This window comes from Rutidosis leptorrhynchoides, chromosome 4 (assembly GCF_046630445.1).
Source record: "Rutidosis leptorrhynchoides isolate AG116_Rl617_1_P2 chromosome 4, CSIRO_AGI_Rlap_v1, whole genome shotgun sequence".
NCBI classification, from domain to species: Eukaryota; Viridiplantae; Streptophyta; class Magnoliopsida; order Asterales; family Asteraceae; genus Rutidosis; species Rutidosis leptorrhynchoides.
In genome coordinates, this window is record NC_092336.1 from 405,451,693 (window position 1) to 405,473,389 (window position 21,697).

The 21,697-nt window shown below is 30.9% G+C and overlaps 1 protein-coding gene across 1 annotated transcript; it reads left to right on the top strand.

Moving 5' to 3' along the window:
• The first annotated feature begins 12,109 nt into the window (after positions 1–12,109).
• LOC139841973 (putative F-box protein At1g67623) lies at positions 12,110–12,676 on the top strand. Its single transcript, XM_071832156.1, has one exon. It carries the CDS (start codon positions 12,110–12,112, stop codon positions 12,674–12,676), a length of 567 nt encoding a protein of 188 aa, XP_071688257.1.
• Positions 12,677–21,697: the final 9,021 nt, after the last annotated feature.

A 21,697-nucleotide genomic window follows, 5' to 3' on the forward strand; every position in this document is an offset into this window, starting at 1 on the left:
GTGAATTTATATATCTCTCGGGTATTACCTACCCGTTAAAAAAAATTTCACAATTAATATTTTGTACAAAAGAAGTTTATTACAGTCTTTATGAAAATATATGTGTATATTTTCTTTAGATGTAATATAGATTTAATGAGTTAATATTAAATTAAACTCATTTGTTTTATGGTTGGAACTAGAATTGAGTAATCCCTAAAACTTTATAAATTGCATAAGTATTTCTTCAATAATATTGAAATTATGAATCATTACTTTGTTATTTGTTGATTTTCGTGAAATTCTTGTGAACTTCGCAAGGTACGAATGATGTTATTTGAAAAGTTTCGAGTACATCGATGATGAAAGTGTAAAATCAAACATATATTCAAATAATACACTTGATTTATTATGAATAGGATTTTTATTGAATTGAGACAGAGATTGTAATTAACGATGGTTAAGTTGCGGACGAAGGACGTACATCATTGCATATTTGTAATATGAATTAACTGAGTAGTTAAGATTCACACATAATAGCTTAGTACGGGAAGATTTATTATGGTTTAAAAATTTATACATATAAAATATACATATAAATCTTTCGATTGGAAATGAGTTAATACTTCATAACTCGTTGATACAATATATTTGTTGTTGATTCGTAATGATGTCCACAATCATTCTTAAACTGACAGAGTTTGTGATGTTACAGGTGCTGTTGATTCTGACGATACTGACAGCACTGACTGTGTTGATGATGCTACGGTCCTGTTGATGCTGTTGGTAAAACAATTCTAGCTTGTAAATTGTACACCATTTTCGATCAAAGTTTCTAATCTACCATCTCCGTTCACTCATCCGATTTACGGTCAGAATTAAATAATCTCTAAGATTTTGGAGATTACATAACTGCCGCAGAGATATCTCTTCATTGAAGTTTATGAATTAATACTTCATCGTTGGTTGTTGTTGATATTCCAGGATATTTACAGGGCGTATGACGTTGATGTTTGAGATACAGATTGTGATATTGCGGTGTGGGATGTGGATATTGTTGTTGGTGGTGGTGATGGTACTGTTGGTGTTGCTGATGGTGGTACTGTTTATGCTGCTGGTGCTGCTGCTGGTGTTTGTAACCTTTGCACCATATTCTCCAAGCCACTACCCGAGCGCGAAGCTCGTTGACTTCTTCTATTACATTGGGGTGATTGTCAGTTCGGACGAGCGGATAAATAAAATCTAGAATTTGGTGTAGTATGTAATCGTGACGAGATACTCTAGAAATAAGAGAGAAAATGGTGTTTCGGATAGGTTCGCCGTAAGTGCTTCAGGTTCTTCGCCAAGAGGGCAATGTGGTGGATAGAAGGGATCACCTTCTTCTTGTCTCCAATGATTAAGGAGGCTACGAACCCATCCCCAATTCATCCAGAATAGATGATGACTAATTAGTTGATCCATTCCGGTCACACTGCTTTCGGAACTTGAGTGGGATTCCATTTCGGAATCCGAGGGACTTGAACTAATGACGAATTCCATTTCGTACGATTGAATAAAGAATTTTTCGATATGAAATTATTTTCCGGCTATCGGGTGGTATTCTAATTATACAGAGCAAAAGGTTTCGTAGATTACGGAGGAATTTACGGAATATGTCAGGCAAAGTTTACAGTAACAGATACGCTAAGATATGAATTAGCAGATTCGCTAAGATATGAATTTTGTCTATACACTATTCATGCAATCAATGCAATAAGATGTGTCTATACTAAGAATGATAAGCAGGTAATTTTCGACAAAAATGATGAGCAAAACTTTTGACATGCAGACACGGTCGAAGTCCAGACTCACTAATGCATCCTAACGACTATCAGTTAGACACACAAATGCAGACCTGGTTCGCTAAGACCACCGCTCTGATACCAACTGAAAGGACCCATTCATATACATTATAAACGATTCACAATAGTTGATTACATCGGGAGGTATTTGACCTCTATATGATACATTTTACAAACATTGCATTCGTTTTTAAAAGACAAACTTTCTTTACAACGAAAGTTGACGGCATGCACACCATTTCATAATACATCCAACTATAATTGGCTTAATAATAATCTTGATGAACTCAATGACTCGAATGCAACGTCTTTCAAAATATGCCATGAATGACTCCCAGTAATATCCTTAAAATGAGCTAATGCACAGCGGAAGATTTCTTTAATACCTGAGAATAAACATGTTTTAAAGTATCAACCAAAAGGTTGGTGAGTTCATAGGTTTATCATAACAATCATTTCAATATATTAATAGACCACAAGATTTCCGTTTATAAATATATGTACACTCGCAAGTGTATAAAAGTATTCTATAAGTTGTAGGCACCCAGTAACAAGCCTTAACGTTCATGTTTTACCCTCTGAAGTACACCAGATCAGGTGTGTTTAAAATAACCTCGAAGTTCTAAATCATCCCATTGTCAGGATGGGGTTTGTCGGGCCCAATAAATCTATCTTTAGGATTCGCGCCTACCGTACATAGACAAGTAGTTTAATGTTACCAAGCTAAGGGTATATTTCTGGTTTAAACCCATATAGAATTAGTTTTAGTACTTGTGCCTATTTCGTAAAACATTTATAAAACAGCGCATGTATTCTCAGCCCAAAAATATATATAAAAAGGGAGTAATGAAACTCACAATACTGTATTTCGTAGTAAAAATACATATAACGTCATTTAACAAGTGCAAGGTTGGCCTCGGATTCACGAACGTATCAATATTGAGATTCAATATTGCAGAAAAGTACGTAGACGCAACGGAGATGATAAACACTAGATTGACCTCACGAGCATACCCATGAACCATACCCATCACCTCCATATCTATAACCCATAATTTCCTTAGCTTTGACTCATTCAAAAAAACTATTTTGAAATCACTCGGACAGCACTCCGTCGTAATATTTTATGTATACTAATAATATCTTGAAATAATACAGAGCAAATATATATATATATATATATATATATCGATTGAGAGAGTTTAGAGAAATATATTTTCAAGTTTCTATGAAATAATAAAACCTATTGAATTCTATTTATGATAGATTTTTGAATTATTAAAGTGAATTATTAGAGTATGAATTATTAAAGTGAATTATTAAAGTATGAATTATTAAAGTGAATTATTAAAGTATGAATTATTAAAGTGAATTTTTAAAGTATGAATTATTAAAGTGAATTATTAAAGTGAATTATTAAAGTATGAATTATTAAAGTGAATTATTTAAGTTAAAGTAAAGTAAAAGTAAAGTAAAGGTAAAGTTAAAGTATAGTAAAAGTATAAAAACTATGTATGTATAATTCGCGTATAAATATATATAATATTAATTTAAATCATTATATATATATTTAATGAAATAAAATATAAATATCGTTATATTTATTATACTGGTTAAGTAATGAGTTGTCAAAAGTGATTCTAGATATTTATAAAAGTTATATACGTTTTAATAATAAAGTTCTTTTTAAACTGAAAACGTCTTTGTACGTTTGAAAATAGATTAATAGAATATTATGGAAACCAATTCTCCACTAACTTTTGTCTAACTTTCGTAAATGACACTTTTTGTTTTTATTTATAAATAGCTTTACAAATTATTCTGAATATCGTTAAGTGGAATAGATTTTCTCAAATCATAGTGGACCTCTCAACAGAGACTTGTAATCATAATTCAATGTTTCTGATAATTCAATCATTTAATATATTTTTTTTTAATTTCGTCGAAAATCATATTGAAACAAATACGTTCGTGTAAAGTATTATACGTTTAATACTTTATTAATATTCTCAAGTTATAATATATATATACATATACATATCTATTTATATATAACGGTTCGTGAATCGTCGGAATTTGGTCGAGGTTATAATGAATGTATGAACACAGTTTAAAATTCTTGAGATTTAACTTAACAAACTTTGCTTATCGTGTCAGAATAATATAAAGATTAAAGTTTAAATTTGATCGGAAATTTCCGGGTCGTCACAGAGTAAATATTTAACACGTAGTTGTGCTAATTCCTTTGGCTTTATTATTACCCAAAATAACTTGGTAATCTATTTCAAAGTAGCAAAACAACCGTAGTTGGATCCATGCTTACCAACTTTCCTCTTGCTACCTTGTTGTTTGTAATGCTTTTCACATACACTTCATCTCTCACCTAAAATTTAGTTTCCAAAAAAAAAAAAAAATTTATGAAGGCTAAAAGGGTAGAAAAACAGTAAGGTAAGGTATTAAATTAAAACATACCTTTAAACGTTTAACAACTGAACCATTATCCTGATGACCCGAACCTTCATTCTCAACACCAGAACCATTATTCTTCCGAGCCAACTGGGCTTTTAACCTTGAATTTTCATTCTCAAGTTCTGCCTTATCAGACTTGAGTTGAGCATTCTCCTTACGAACGGCTGATCGACCAGGTACTACGCCCCACAAGTCTTTATCACGAACGTCAAGTCCATACGTTTGGGCAGAACCCGAATTATTGGGCCTCATTACCTGGGAAAAAACATCGTCTGGTCCAGGTGTATCAGTTTGACCGTCCACAAGTTTTTCTGTAAGTTCTTTCATTTGTTTCTGCATAAAAAATTAATATTTAAATAGGCATATAAATATATGTCATGCAACATATTTCGGTATGGCAGAAATGATTCTACTCTGGTATTCGATATATGCAATGCCCAATCAAAGTATAGCCCAATCACACCCAGATATTTGATATATATCCAATGCTTGACGTATTAATGCTAGACTAGGATTTTGAGATTTTGACATTAATACATAATGAAAAGCAAGTGGTGACTATCAATTGAAGACTCTGTTAATATTCACCTCAAATAAATTGGCTAGAAGATTATCAAGTGGTTTATGGTGATTAACATATAAATATACAACTAATTAACTTAAAAGATAAAATAACCCAAATGAAGCGCAGGAACATATCACAAAGGTAAAAGTCACTAAAAGTCTACTTCAAATGCAATGAAAACCTCATAGGTGGTTTATGGTGATTAACATATAAATATACATCTACTGATATCATGTGTAGGATATATTTGATCCACTTTTGATTTTTTCATACATCATAATAGTGTTTGTAAAATTACTTACGAGTACAGTTGCAGCTTCACCATCAGCACTTCCATTTGTAAAACAATTCTTAAACATATCGACCCGAGTAGGTTCTCTTCCGAAACTCGTCTGCAATGAGTAAAAATGAGGTAACTATTAACAATGTATATTCAAAAGCTATACTATATTAATTATTTCCCCATGATATTACCTTCAGTTCTTCACGGATTCTTGCAAAACTTTTTTTCCCGGTCAATTGCGTCAACTTCTTGTTAGCCCTATTGGCTTTATTTTTGTCGGACATCGCCTAAAAAGGAAATATATTAAATATTCTAATATGAAAATAATATAATATAAAAAAAGTTACACCAAGTGTAAGATTATTTCATACCTTCACCCTTTCTTTACTCCAATATTCAAGAAGTCTTATCCAATGTCTTTTGGTCAGTTCTTCAGGTAGTGAATTCAATTGAACCTCCATTGATAAGACGGATCAAAGTAGGCTTCCTTTATTCTCGCCCTCCAATTTTTCATTTTTCGACCATATGACTGGAGTATCCAAGAATCAGCAGTTTGTGGAAAATCAAACTTTGTCTACAAATTATAAAAAGAGAAAACATATCACATGAGAGGTAATAAAAAAAGGCTTATTATCACACAGATTTTAAAATACGTACCCTTAAGAAGTTGAGTAGCTTATCTTTTTTTTGTGTTTTAACTTGATTCCATGGTCTATAAACTGGACAATATTGGTAGCTTCGCGTTAAGTTACCAAGAAAATTGGTGAGTTTACTACTGTTTTTGCAAATCGGCTGTCCATGTTCATTAACATAAATTGGAATTCGAACAGATACCTTCTGTTTCCAGATTTTTCGCGTAAGTGCCGGTCCTCGAACTCTGTCGCCTTTATCTACAAAATATGAGCACTTGATTTACAATTGATATACTACTAAACAATCAACAATATAAATCAAATAAACAAAAAAATTAGAAAAAAATAACCTGATTTATTTGCTAGTTGGGTGGTTTGCTGATCAACATTCATCACAGGTTGAGTACTCGCATTTACTTCTTTACTCGCATAATAAAAAGGATACTGATTGTTAGAATACATTCTTTAACATAATAAAAAGAATCAAGCAATATATAACAAATAAACCTTCTAGTTGTTGGGTGGTTTCTCGTTGGTGGTCTTCAAAATTATCATAATATTCATTTCCATATACGTAACCATCGTAAATATCATTGTTGGTTTCATACTCAGGCCCGGGTTCCGTATCCGTTTCTTCATCTATAAGACTTCTAGCTTCTTCATGTCTAACTTTTTTTGTGTCTAGACACCAACTTTCCCTCTAAATTTTGATCTTCAGGATTGTCTGTGTTAAGTAATGTAATCAATACATGTATTATTATATATTGTGAATGAATTATCAGTACATAAAGAGAGGCCATATATAGCCAAATACCCTAGCTAAGTATAATGGGCTAAGCCCAACAAGCATAATAAATGGGCTAAAGATTGCCTAAACCCAACAGAAACATACAACAAAAAACAAGCCCGATACAGCAAAAACAACTAATACACCCCAGATCAATGTTTAATGTGAAATCTATCACTAAACACATCTAAATTCCATACATTCCCAACCCCGCTAATACCTTCATAAATAATACATGATATGTGTACAGAATAATGAAATAGTTAATATGAACTCACCATGACTGACTCTTATTCCATCTGGAGCTTTACTTTTTTTAACCCTCGGCCTCGTATCACTTGTTTGGCCCTTGGATTTTTCGTATAACCCTTTAGAGTTATCAGGAGTAACATAAAATCTTTTATTTGTTAAACTAGCTCTTCTCATTGTATTGGGAGCAAAGAACTGTTTGCGTTTGCGTTTCTTGGTGGTTTGAGTCACAGTAGCCTCAACCTATTTACCGGATCTAAGCTGGCAAGAGTTCTTGTTTCCTTCCATTGACATAATCTAAAAGAATGTAACGAACAATACGTACTCAGCAATTATATGAATAACATGTAATCATTTAACATAAAATACTTGTATATTTATAAACCTTTTAGCTACATAAAAATAAAAATTAATAAAGCAAGCATAATACGCATTTTAGATGGTCCATAATCCACACATAATACGGAGTTGCATCTTTTCATCGTCTTATGCTCAAAAAGATTTAAGATTGGTTGGAAGTTAATTCAAGTTTATGGCTGTTTTTATTTAAAATGCTTGTTATTGGAAGTTAATTCTACAGAGTAGTTGACTATTTTAAATGCAAAATTAATCAAAGCATGGCCAAATTTGTTAAAGACAACATTCTCATTAGAAAACTTCTTATATGAAGAACATCTATTCATTTAACGCAACAGAGTTATAAACAATTTTATATGTGGAGTAGTTAGCAACAATGTTATAAACAATCTAAAAGAATCGTTAATAACAGACAAGATAGATACCTGTACTGTGTTCTTTGGTGAAAAAAGAGATAGCATGAGTTTCTTTGGTAAAAAAAGTGATAAGTGTGCTGTTCAGAAACCTTTTAGCTACCCTAATTTGATTTGGCGCCTTCAATTTTGGGAGGTGATCTTTACACACTAGCATTTGATCCATCCACACCAAATTAATCCAAACTTCCTATTTTACCCTTAAACTACTATTTAGTCAATATACTATTTATAAGGGTAAAATAGGTAATTTATATTATTTTGGTGTGGATGGATCAAAACTAGTGTGGCAGGATCAACCCCGAATTTTTTGAATTTACCAAAATTTTTGAATGAAAACATTTGGATCAGCTTAAAAATTTGGCTCCGAAATCCATGATATTGGCGGTAATGTTTGAGAGGGTAATTTTGGTGAAAATTAATTGAGGATAACTTCTCTATCTAGTTACATATTTACTTACATATACTCCGTATAATTTAAATAAATAATACGTATCTATCTATTTACTTAATTTAATTTATTTATTTTTTATATTAAATCTCTAAAATGATGATGTTATAAATAAACATTTTCTAAGCATAAAAATAATTCAAAATAAAAAAGAAAAATTTTAAAACATCTTTGATGATGTCATTATTTTATATTAAATTTATTAAAAAATAATACGAAATATTTTATAAAAAGAAATACTAATCTTCAAAAGAACACCAACATATTTACAAGTTCATGTTGGCCGTTAACCTAAACGAACATCGTCTATCATAATTTTGATCCTAATTGAACATCGTTTATCATATATGTAAAATTGTTTAACGTAATAAGTACAGTGCATTAAGATAAATATATGAATCAACATTATTAAGATTATCGAACACCCGATAAGCCTTTAATTAGAGTGTTTGCTACCTCAGCTTCAATCAATGGTATATTATAATTGTGATCGTCCTAATCGATTGAGTTCATATGTCTTATCATATCATCCGTCAAGTTCTAAACTGCTTGAATAGCTTGTTAGGTGATATACCATATCGCATTAAGTTCGTCCGATAAGCAAGCTCATCCTCGATCATCATTACAATGGGTCGATGGCACTAAACCCTAAACCCTAAACACTAAACCCTAAACAGTACTAAACAAACAACATCAACAACAACAACAACAACAACAAAAAACAAACATACCCAATATCACATGTGTGAGGTATGGGGGAGGTGAGACGTAGATAATTCTACCTCTATCATATCCTAAAATAAAGAGAAATCATTTCTCTACCCTGAATGAAACACTCACAAGCTAGCTAGAGTAGAGAAACTCATCCCTCTCTCTATTCACAATAAATTAACCTATAAACCCTAAACCCTAAACCGTACACCCTACACCCTAAACCCTACACCCTAAACCCTAAACCATAAACCCTACCCCAAACCCTAAACCCTTAACCCTAAATTACGCACCCTAGTCATTAAACCATAAACCCAATATCACATGTGTGAGGTATGGGGGAAGTGAGACGTATACAATCCTACTATACCTCTATCATATCCTAGAATAAAGAGAAATCATTTCTCTACCCTGAGTGAAACACTCACAAGCTAGAGTACGTAGAGAAATTCCTCCCTCTCTCTATTCACAATAAATTAAACCTATAAACCCTAAAACCGTACACCCTACACCCTAAACCCGACTTAAACCCTAAACCATAAACCCTACCCCAAACACTAAACCCTTAACCCTAAATTATGTACCCTAGTCATTAAACCATAAACCTTAAACCCCAAACACAAAATCATAAACTCAATCCCTAGCCAAAAGTTCAAACAAGAACCATACAAATTAATGGGGAAAACTGCGAGAACCATTTAATTTCAATTGGTGACACCACATGATCGACTTGATTCAATTCACATGTAAATGTTAATGGCCGAATAGTAATTAAGATTTAACCAAAAAAAATTAAAAAACATATATATAATATTTAACCAGCCATATAAATATTATATATATATATAATTTCTCGTATGTACGTACGTGCAGGTATGTTGTGAGCATGTGAACATTTATACCCTAAACCCTACCCTAAAGTACCGGCCTAAACCCTACATATACCCCAAACCCGGCCTATACCTAAACCCTAATCCCTGAACCCTAAACTCTAAACCCGCATATACCCCAAACCCTACACGCACCCTAATCCCTAATTAGCATGAACGTACAATATTAATTAGACCATGCATATATATATATATATATATATATATATATATATATATATATATATATATATATATATATATATATATATATATATATATATATATATATATATATATATATATATATACCCTAAACATTACATTAAACCATAAACAAATTAATAACCCTAAACCCTAAATCATTAGTGTTGTATATTATAGCTAGCTTTAAGCTTGTCCAAGTCGATGTTATGATTATACGTCACTCTAATTAAGTTAATACTAGTTGTACGAAATTGAAGAAATAAGTTAGTTGCGATCATCGAAAACTTGACAAATTTATTGAACAAGGTTAATTTCTTTCTTCTGCTTACTGAAGTCATTTAGTTTAGTGACCCGTGGAACTACAGAGTCCGACTAAGAAACTCGTCAGCTGAACATTTCATCAAACACCTAAAATGAATATTAAACATTCCATATTTTTATTTTAAAAGTGTAAATTAAAATATAAATTTAGAATTTGTTTCCTTCGGTCTAGCTTTTTTACCTTCTCGTACTCAATTCATAATAATTAATTAAAATAATTCAAAAATATTTAATTTTAATAATTAAATTAATAATTAATAAGATTTGTTAATAATAATTAATTAATAATATTTAATTTTAATTCAAAAATTTTTACAATAATGACATCACCCACCATGCTTAGATTTTTTTTTTATTTTTAAATTTTTTAACAAAGAAATTAGCATAATAATGACATAATCATAGGATTTTAATAGAAAACTAGTGAAATGACCCGTGAAAACACGGGTTTGTTTAAACGAAACAGTTTAATGATATGTTTTAGGTATTAAGTGAATGTAAATGTTAAAGTCATTTAGCTTATTGACCTGTGGAACCACGGATTCCGACTAAGAAACGTGTCGTTGATGTTACAAACATAAAGTTCGCTCAAAGTTGAATATTTATATTTATATTTGTAATAATAATACTCCGTAATAATTATTAATAATAATTAATGACTTTTAATTTTTTTAGAAAAATAAAATTACAATTTAGGAGAGATTAATATTTCCTTTTATAAAACATTTTTTATTATTTTTTAATTAAATTCATATATAATTATGACATCATCAATATAAAAAGTAAAGGGTAATTTAGCTTAATGATGACATTATCATTTTAGAGGTTAATTAGATTATATAGATAAATATAGATAGATAGATTAAGTACGTTTTTCTAACACCAAAACTTGGTTTTGAAATTAAACAACACCACATGTACACTCATTTGATTACTTTTATTATTTTATAAATCATTTTGATTTTCTTTATTCACCTTAGATTTCAAAAATTAATAAGCTGATAGTATATGATCATAAAAAAAACCTATCTCGACTATGTTTATTATCCAACTATGTTTAAAATTCTTCGTATGTTTACTTAACAAATGAATGAGGATGCATTTTATGTAAGTCCTATATAAGAAATTGATGAATATTGCAGATTTTGTCAAAATTTCCAATAATAATATGTTAATATAAAAGCGAACTAAAATCCAGATTTTAGGAAATCAATAAGTATTTTAGTAAGGGAAGGATTTAAATTGAAATTGATATAACTATAAATTTTCTGTTGTTGTTGTTTGTTTAAAATTTAATTTGTAATTTCTTAAATAATTATCAAAAACTTACTTATTAGTCAACATGAGATAAATTTGAAATAGATTTTAGGAAATCTGCATCTAGTATATTTATATATCTATTCCCGTATTCCATGTTTTTTTAAAAGTCGTTATTTATTAAACTCAAATCTACTGATTTAATTTTCTTATTTGCATCTTTGAATTGATAATAATCTATTAATTACGAAAAAAGCTCCATTAATTTAGGATCATTTTTTTTAAAAAAAAATAAAATTTTAATTTTAATTAGAAGATTATGACATAGGCATGATTAATAAAAATTAGAAGATTAGAAGTATATATATATATATATATATATATATATATATATATATATTGTATATTTTAATTTTATTTATACTCTAAATCATCATTAAGTGCACACGTGGAACTTTTGGGTTGAGTATACCAAAAATCAACTTTAAAAGGACGTGGGCAGACGGCAAGTTGCCTTTTGTGTCTTGTTATTTCCCATCATCATCATCTTCTACAAACCTAACCACAATTTTCATCTCTTTTACAATATCTTTTAAACAAAATACAAAAATAAATGGATGTTAGGGTTAGACATGCAAACATTCTAGAAAATCTTCCACAAGATATGCCTGTGGAAATCTAGTCTAGAGTTGGTCAGAATTCATCCGCTCAATTGTTCATGGTGAAGTTGGTTTGCAAAGCATTTTGGAAGCTTTCCGATGATGCTTTGGTTTATAAAAGGCTTTCCTTTGATAGGTGGTGTATCTCACCTTGGGGAAACCATAAGTTGGCAGATATTTTCATTTCTTCTATGTATTTTGGAAACCCTAATGCGATTTTTCGCTATGGTTTGAGGGCTTATTTTGATTCTAAATACCCCGATGTAGGGCTTCATTTATTAGAAAAAGCTTCGGATATGCAACTTAAAGAGGCATGTTATGTTTATGGTTTAGTCATGTTTGCCTCTCACCAAATAGAGAATAAGGACATCGGATTACAAATTCTTAATCAAACATTTCCACCGGTGCTGGATTTGGTGGTTGAGGTGAGAACCAAGGTTTTTGATTTGTTGCGATGCTGTTGGGTATTATTTAATCACCATCCTTTTGATGACGTCGCAACGTGCTGCACTATCAAGGTCCACAATGGTTATTTTCCACTTGACCATGGGTGGGAAATTATATTGACTAAACCAGAATGCATGTCTTGTTTTTGGTCCTATGAGTTCCGTGTTTTTGCTCAATGATTTGTGTTTAACTAGATTTGTTAGTACTTTATGTTTTCTATATTTTAGATTTTGTATAAATTTTACTCATCAGTTAATGTAAATATTAATAATTATGTCTATTACTACTATCATATATCAGTTTATTTCCATTTGCGATGTTATATGTTAATTACGGAGTACTAGTATGTTCGTGATGTTACTGTATTTTTATAATCTATGTTAAGTAATACTGTAATATACAATAGTGAGTGGAAAGTAAAATAGTCATGAGTTTAGATTATTACCTACATAATAGGTCAGCATTACCTGCATAATAGGCCATGATTGTAGATAACTTACTGTTATCTATAAAGTAAATTACAAGTTACAACACATACAAAACATTTCTTTATTTGTTGGATTTAGTCTTTAGATAACCACTCTCATTATTATCTTGAAATTTATAAAAAAAAAACCATTCTCATTATTTTTTTTAAATGCACATTATTAATCTTATTAAAAAAATTCTCTTTTTTTGACACATAAAATTGCCAAAAGAAAACTTTTTGACACTTTAAAAGTGTCAAAAAGTTAATACTTCATATTTTTTGACACTTCAATTTTTTGACACCATATTTTTTGACACTTCAATTTTTTGACACCATATTTTTTGACACTTTAATTTTTTTGACATCATATTATTATAGGTGTCACTAGAACAAGTGAGAAGAAGAAAAATACAAAGGTTGTAATCTAACCATTCTCATTATTATCTTGAAATTTAAATTCAAAAAATAGATTTCAATCTATATACGTATATCTCATAGGGTTTTTAAATTTTTATCATAAATACCCTCTTAACCTTTAAAATGACATATTTACTCACTTAAATATGTTACTCTTAGACCTTAAAAAAAATTTCACCTTAAGTGGGATAATATGAGATTTCAGAAATTATTCACCTTAAGTGGCAAATATTTCGTAATATTGGCAAATATTTTATCTTTAAATAAAATAAAACGAGCGCATTAAATGCACGTCAAATCAGTATCACCAAAAATCTCCTTTAAAGGTTAAGATGGCAGCCAAAAGGTTGAGTATTTTCTCTAATACAGTCTTCTCTCAAGTACACCAAACACAAAAACTTAAAAAATCCTTTTTTATTTTTTAAAGAATACAATAATGGAAGAAGTAACTCAAGCGAACATACTCGAAACTCTTCCACAAGATATGCTTGTGGAAATTTTATCACGAGTTGGTCAGGAATCATCCAAGCAGTTGTTCATACTCAAGTTGGTTTGCAAATGCTTTTTTAATCTTTCTGACGATCCTTTGGTTTGTAAAAGGATATCCTTAGATAGGTGGGATCTCGTACCTTAGAGAAAACCTAAGATGGCACATATTATCGAACGTTGTTATTTTTTTGGAAACCCTAATGCGATTTTTCGCATGGGTTTGATAAATTATTTTGATAAATCTTACACCGAGTTAGGGCTTCGTCTTTTATAAGAAGATGCGAACAGCCAAATTATAGAGGCGATTTATGTTTATGGTTTTATCATGTTTGCCTCTCACCAAATAGAAGCAAAGCATGTCGAATTACAAGTTTTGAATAAAACATTCCCACCATTGCCAGACTTGGTGGTTGCGGTGAGAACCAAGGTTTTTCATTTGTTGCATGAATTATGGTTACATAACCACCGTCCTTTTGATGACTTGGCAACGCGTTGCCTTATCTCCGGCCACAAAGGTTATTTTCCACACATCCGAGGGAATGGGTTTGAAATGAGGATACCAGAATGCATGTCGTGTTTTTTGGCCTACGAGTTGGGTGTTTTTGCATACCGATTTGGGTATGTTACCCGGTTAATGTAAATATTAGTAGAAAAAAAAACTAGATTTATGTTGGTAGTTTTTTAGATTTTGAATAAATGTTACCCAGTTAATTAATGTAAATGTTAGTAGTAATTGCTATTACTTATGATCAGTTGATTATATTGCTTCCATTTTTCCTTTGTATTATGTGGATTTTGATGTTATTTATATTGCTATATCTAACATGACTATTAACAAAATAAAAATAAAGGCTAATTAAGTGCTTTTTGACAGTTATTTCAAACTAGTTAAGTGCCTTCGAATCTTACAAGAGTCATATCAGAGGAAAAGAGCCTCTAATAAAACTATAAAACTAATACTACACAAAAGAGAACCCCCAAAGAGGTGATTCCTTATTAGCGGTTGTATGTTGGTCTGCACTTTGCTGTTGACTTGATGTTGCTCAAAACTGTCACCATTAGTCCCTTTCTATATTTTGATATATGATGGAGAACACTTTCTTCTGATCCAAACTTTAACAACCTTAAAAGGAAGGATTCCATTTGTTTTATTTGTTTATGTTCAGTCTACTATAGTACGTAATACAGTATTTTTTATTTTCTAAAAATGCAGAGTTCAATATGATAATTAATTCTATCTAAATTAAGTAATGGGAAAATGGGTAGTATTCAATTCGCATCATTAGATCATTAACTAACATCATCAAATACATCATTAAATATGGGTGAGTTACTTTTCTGTATTGTTTGGGTGAGTTACTTTGCAAAGTAAACTGAATGTACAATGAATACGCATTGAAAGAATCGCAAACCTTATCTTAGCTCATCTTGTTGTAACCAATTTCTGCACTAATTGTCAAATTGAAACACATAATTTGAAGCCAAAAGACATAAAAAGAACAGTCACATACATTCATCTAACTATCAAAATAGCAACTAATACACAAAAGACAACCACAATTGCTATCATAGTTAAAAGTTTGGGTGAGTTACTTTGCAATGTAAACTGAATGTACAATGAATACGCATTGAAAGAATCGCAAACCTTATCTTAGTTCATCTTGTTGTAACCAATTTCTGCACTAATTGTCAAATTTAAACACATAATTTGAAGCCAAAAGACATAAAAAGAACAGTCACATACATTCATCTAACTATCAAAATAGCAACTAATACACACAAGACAACCACAATTGCTATCATAGTTAAAAACAACTTATCATAAACTTACAGCTTTTTCTTGAAAATAGCTAAGTCTTCTGTGAGTTTTGAATCTCAAGATCATGAATTCGAGGGTTCAATTTCTTAATTTCCAAATGCATTTTGTATAGCAGATCTTTGTAATGTTGGTTTGGAAGCTCATCATCAAAAAACATAAAAAAATTTACACTCTCTTTGTTTATCCTGCAAAAGAAACAATAAATTGGGGGAAAAAAATTAAAAACTTAAAATTAGGGCAAATTGAGCACTTACAAATACTGGACACCCGATGAATCATCTTCCTGGGTTTGCTCGAGTCCATGCAAGTCCAAAAGAAACAATCAATTAGGGGGGAAAATTAAAAACTTAAAATTAGGGCAAATTTAGCACTTACAAATACTGGACACCCGACGAATCTTCTTCCTGGGTTTGCTCGAGTCCATGTAAGTCCATCATATATGATATACTCGATACCCACAATCACAATATTTTCTTCCTGGCAATGGATTCGTGTTGAGACTTGAGTTAGCTAGGTTTGATAAGTACCGAGTAAATAAAAAAAAGATAACAATTGCTTTAACTTTTGATCGACGATCATGTTTTTGGGCCATGTTGTTTGGGCCAAACAAATAAATAATTAATTTATTAAATATGGCCCAACCATGGTTCCCAGCTGAAAGTCCGATCTGTTATACAAACATTTTTAATTTTTGAAACAAAAATGACAAAAAATGATTTGAACCCAGGTATATCAGTTGAAAAAGTCACACATAAACGACTAGACTATCATTGCTTTTGAATATTGAATGGAAGTTCAATTATATAAGTTGAATCATTTTTTTAACAACAGTGAAATAATACGACTTAAATAGTAAATTTCATAAGTGCATATTTTTGCAACCACAATTTAAGGGTCCTATGCTAATTAGGACCTTAAATACCCAAGCGTTCTATTTTTATGACCTTATTATCTTGTTGGTCACTCATTATGAGACACCAACACGATAATGTCATAATAACTCCATTTGTTCGCAACTACAATTTAAGGGTTCTATGACAATTTAGACCTTAAATACCCAAGCGTCCTATTTTTATGACCTTATTATCTTGTTAGTCACTCATTATGAGACACCAACAAGATAATGTCCTAATACGTACTTTTTTTCACAACCACAATTTAAGTGTCCTATGATAGTTACGACTTTAGATACCCAAGCATCCTATTATTATGACTTTATATCTTGTTGGTCACTCATTATGGGACACCAACAAGATAACGTCCTAATTAGTCCATTTTTATGCAACCAAAATTTAAGGGTCCTGTGATAATTAAGAGCTAAATAACCCAAGCGTCGTATTGTTATGACCTTATATCTTGTTGGTCATTCATTTTGAGACACCAACAAGATAATATCCTAATAAGTCCAATTTTATGCAACCACAATTTAAGGGTCCTATGATAATTATGACCTTAAATACCCAAGCGTCCAAGTCTTATGACCTTATATCTTGTTGGTCACTTATTGTGCGACACCAATAAGATAATGTCCTAAGAAGTCGATTTTTATGCAACCACATATTAAGGGTCCTATGATCATTAATACCTTGAATGCCCAAGCGTTGTATTGTTATAACCTTATTATCTTGTTGGTCACTTATTATGAGACGCCAACAAGATAATGTCCTAATAAGTACATTTTTATGCAACCATAATTTAAGGGTCCTATGATAATTAGGACCTTAAGTACCGAGCGTCCTATTATTATGCACATCTGTATCAAATAAATGACTCAAGTGTCCTATGATAATATGACCAAAAAATTATGTGTCCTATAATATAGATTTTATTACACCAGTTTATACAATCATATCATAGTGTGACTCATCTTCGAAGTGTCCTATAAAAAGTTTGAATAATAGGATCTGATGTTATGCAAGGTGTATATAAAATAGTTATTAATTTTAGCAGAAAACACTATTAAATACGATACAATTTTACACAAGATATTTATTTATTTATAGAATGGATATACTTAAACCTTGCTACAACACTTATAGGCAGTGTACCTAATCGTACAGTAGTGTAGTTTTTAGTAAGTCCGGTTCGTTCCACAGGGAAATCTTTAAACAAAGCTCAACGCTATATTAGTTTACTTTTATAAAAATACAAACATATATATAAGTAATATTATTATTATAAAGGGGGGTTTTTACCGTTTAATGACCGGTTTGTCGATTTTAAGATTTTAGTCGCAGTTAAAACCTAATGTAAAATATAAAATAAATACAAGACTTAAATTAAAGCGTAAAGTAAATAACGATAATGAAATTGCGAATAATAAAAGTGCGATAAAATAAAATTGCGATAATTAAAAAGTACGATAATTAAAAGTGCGATTAAATAACAATAAATAAAAGTGCGATAATTAGAAGTGCAATTAAATATAAAATAAAGGAAATTAAATATGAAATAAAAGAATTATGCTTATTTAAACTTCCGTAATCATGATGTTCGACGTGTTGATTTTAGTTTTATGCCCATGGGTTAATTGTCCTTTGTCCTAGATTATTTAATATGTCCGTCTGGTTTTTGTCCATAACAGTCCATCAGTTATAAATATAAAGTGCGAGTGTCCTCATCAAATTATTCTTATACCCGAAGTTAAATATTCCAACTAATTGGGGATTCGAATTGTAACAAGGTTTTAATACTTTGTTTAATGAATACACCAGGTTATCGACTGCGTGTAAACCAAGGTTTTACTACTTTGTTAACAATTACACCAATTACCCTTGAATGTAATTTCACCCCTGTTTTAATTATTCTAGTGGCTATTAATCCATTCCCGTGTCCGGTTAAATGAACGATTATTCGTACATATAAATACCCCGCCCATCGTGTCCGATTGAGTGTATATGGTAATTTATAGGGACGCCCAATTGTAAATCTTTATATTAACATTAACAAACTTTCATTTAGTTAAACAAATATAAAGCCCATTAATAGCCCATAGTCTAATTTCCACAAGTGTCGTTCTTTTGTCCAAACCCCAATTATGGTACAAAGCCCAATTACCCAATTTTAGTAATTAGTCCAACATCATGATTACTTCGTTTTAAATAAGCATAATAATAACTTAGCTACGAGACATTAATATAAAAAGGTTGAACATAACTTACAATGATTAAAAATAGCGTAGCGTTACACGGACAGAATTTCGACTTACAACCTTACAACATTCGCTAACATACCCTTATTATTAGAATTAAAATTAAAATTAAAATTAAAATATAAATTATATATATATATTTTACGTATATATGAGAGAAGAGAGAAAATAGAATATATTTTGCGTTCAGAATTCGGTTGGCTTTATAGGCATTTTTTCATTTTGGGTCTCCGCGACTCGCGGCCATTTTGGCCTTCAAACTCCGCGAGTCGCGGAGTTTGAAATTCCAGCTCACATCTTGGAGTCTTTCTCTGCCGACGGTTTTTTATATATAAATATAATATATATATAATTAATATAATTAATTATATATTATATTATATTTATATACATAGTTAACTTGTAATTTTTAGTCCGTTGCGTCGAGCGTTAAGAGTTGACTCTGGTCCCGGTTCCGGATTTTCGAACGTCCTTGCGTACAATTTTATATTTTGTACTTTGCGTTTTAAATCTTGTACTCTTGTAATTTTGAGACGTTTCTTATCAATAATTGGAACCTCTTTGATTGTCTTTTGTACTTTTGAGCTTTTTGGTCATTTGCGTCTTCAATTCGTCGAATCTGTCTTTTGTCTTCACCTTTTATTATTTAAACGAATATTACTTGTAAATAGAACAATTGCAACTAAAAGCTTGTCTTTCTTGAGGAATAATGCTATGAAATATATGTTCGTTTTTAGCATTATCAAATATTCCCACACTTGAGCGTTGCTTGTCCTCAAGCAATATCGTCTTGAAATACTAGAATCACTTCTTTATTCTTCACACTTTGTACATCAGTGATTTCTATACGGCGGTATAAACAATGGTAGTAACGATATGGTTTACAGTCCCACATGACTATAAAAATTTAGATCCATTAAGGAAATTGGATCTTTATGAAAACATTTGATTTTTTTGAAATCTAGTTTTTACCCAAGATAAGTTTTCCGGAATAACCCTTTACCGGTGTTTGCAAAATATTTTTGTGGGTTTGGTGGGTTTCAGATTTGAAAATTTTAGCTCAAAACTTGCGGTTTTGTGTCACCCACTTGCTAACCTTGTATTTGGAAAGCAACACGTCCAGTTTACTTGTCCCGTATATTACCTTTCGGTAAACTACCGTCCGGTTGAAAGGAAAGCGTTGAACAAGCAACTGTTAAGGCAATGTCCCGTGACATGCTTTTGATTATGGTCTATAACGTGTCGGACGCAATTACTATCCTTGGTAGGAGCAATAGTAAAGCTCACCCTTATAATTTTTCGGCCTGGCACAAGGTCCTGTCTTTGACCATGCTATGCAACCACCGTTCTTACGGTTGACACCCGATTTAGTTCAGGTGACCTAATGAATTCCAGGTGAATTCCTAGGATTTTACGTTCAAAGGTAATGAACGCATTGAAAATAGGGTTTTCAGAAAACAAATCGGTTTATAATTTTGATCAAAATATTTTCTCGTTTAAGCTCGAGTTTAGATATCATCGAATTCCATGAGTTTGTAATTCTCAATCTTTAAGGTCAATCTCTAGGATTGAGTAATATCAGTCTTAAAAGCTGATTTTTAATCTTTAAGGAGATTATCCTTTCTGGGGATCTGATTCATTAGTCTTATCCAGCTAATTTGCATGGTGCCCCCCCCCATTGTACGAGATAAATCCTTCTCATGGTTAGGATAAATCTGACCACTTGGCGACCCTGTTTAATACTGAGGTCCGTGGATTTCCTGCTGATTTTAGTGATGACTTTTCTAGATTTTTCGTCAACCTACAGCTGGTCTGGACGACAACTTCATGACCTAAATCAAGAAGCGCGTGTCTTTTTCGGAAGACTTTACTTCCTTTTAATGATGGAATTGATTCATCGTGTAGATCCATCTCTTCTTTTCTTTCATCGGGTAAAACAGTTTAGTTTAGTCCAAAGCAAAAGTATTTTCAGTTATTTGTTACAGATATATGTGACATATGTTTAAAATAACTTGGTAAATTTCCCACACTTGGCTTTTATTTTCCTTTTTATCGTCCTCTATTCCATTTTAAATGAATTTTAACATTTTAGTTTGTTTCTTAATTTATGTCCTTTCCGAGGTAACAATAATTTCGGTGTTAAAACCTAGTTTTATCGTTCATAAATATGTATAAACATGATTTTGAATTCATTTAATTGAAAATTTTGAAAAATTTTACTAGAATTGGGTAGTCAGTATATAAGACTAGGGCTGTTCTTTTTTATCAGAGAGCACTAGATTCTAATACAACTACTGCTTTACTAGTATTTTTAATGGTAACCAAGTGTTTAATATAAAAATTTTAAAATCCGAAAGAATTTAACCCCTTCCCACACTTAAGATCTTGCAATGCCCTCATTTACAAGAAATCAGTAACAATTTAAATTATTGAGGGTGATTTGTGTGAAAATGATTAAATTTTACCAAAGTTTCCAAATATATTGGCGTTTGTTTGCTGAATGATAAATGGTGCACATCATTTGTTCATTCCGTCTTGTTGTTATTTCACATATATTTTGCATCTTGTCGTCAAAATTAGTTGCTTTTGCTGAACTTAATGCCAGTCTTTGAAAATGCGTTGTTTTACCCTGTTGTGTACATAAGATAAACTGCAAACATATATACATATTTTTGAAGTTTGGTATATTACCCCACATTCAAAAATTATTAAAATCTAAGAATAAAAGTTAGATAATTATAAAAATGATTACAATATTAACAAAAATATTAAATGTATCAATAATTACAAATTACAAAATAAAAAAAAAATAATAATAAGTAAACTAAGGATGATATTGGTACCAATAGGGGTTC

What these genes read in the sequence shown, in the direction of transcription:
- LOC139841973 (XM_071832156.1), top strand. Translation starts at nt 12,110, where the DNA reads ATGGTGAAGTTGGTTTGCAAAGCATTTTGGAAGCTTTCCGATGATGCT.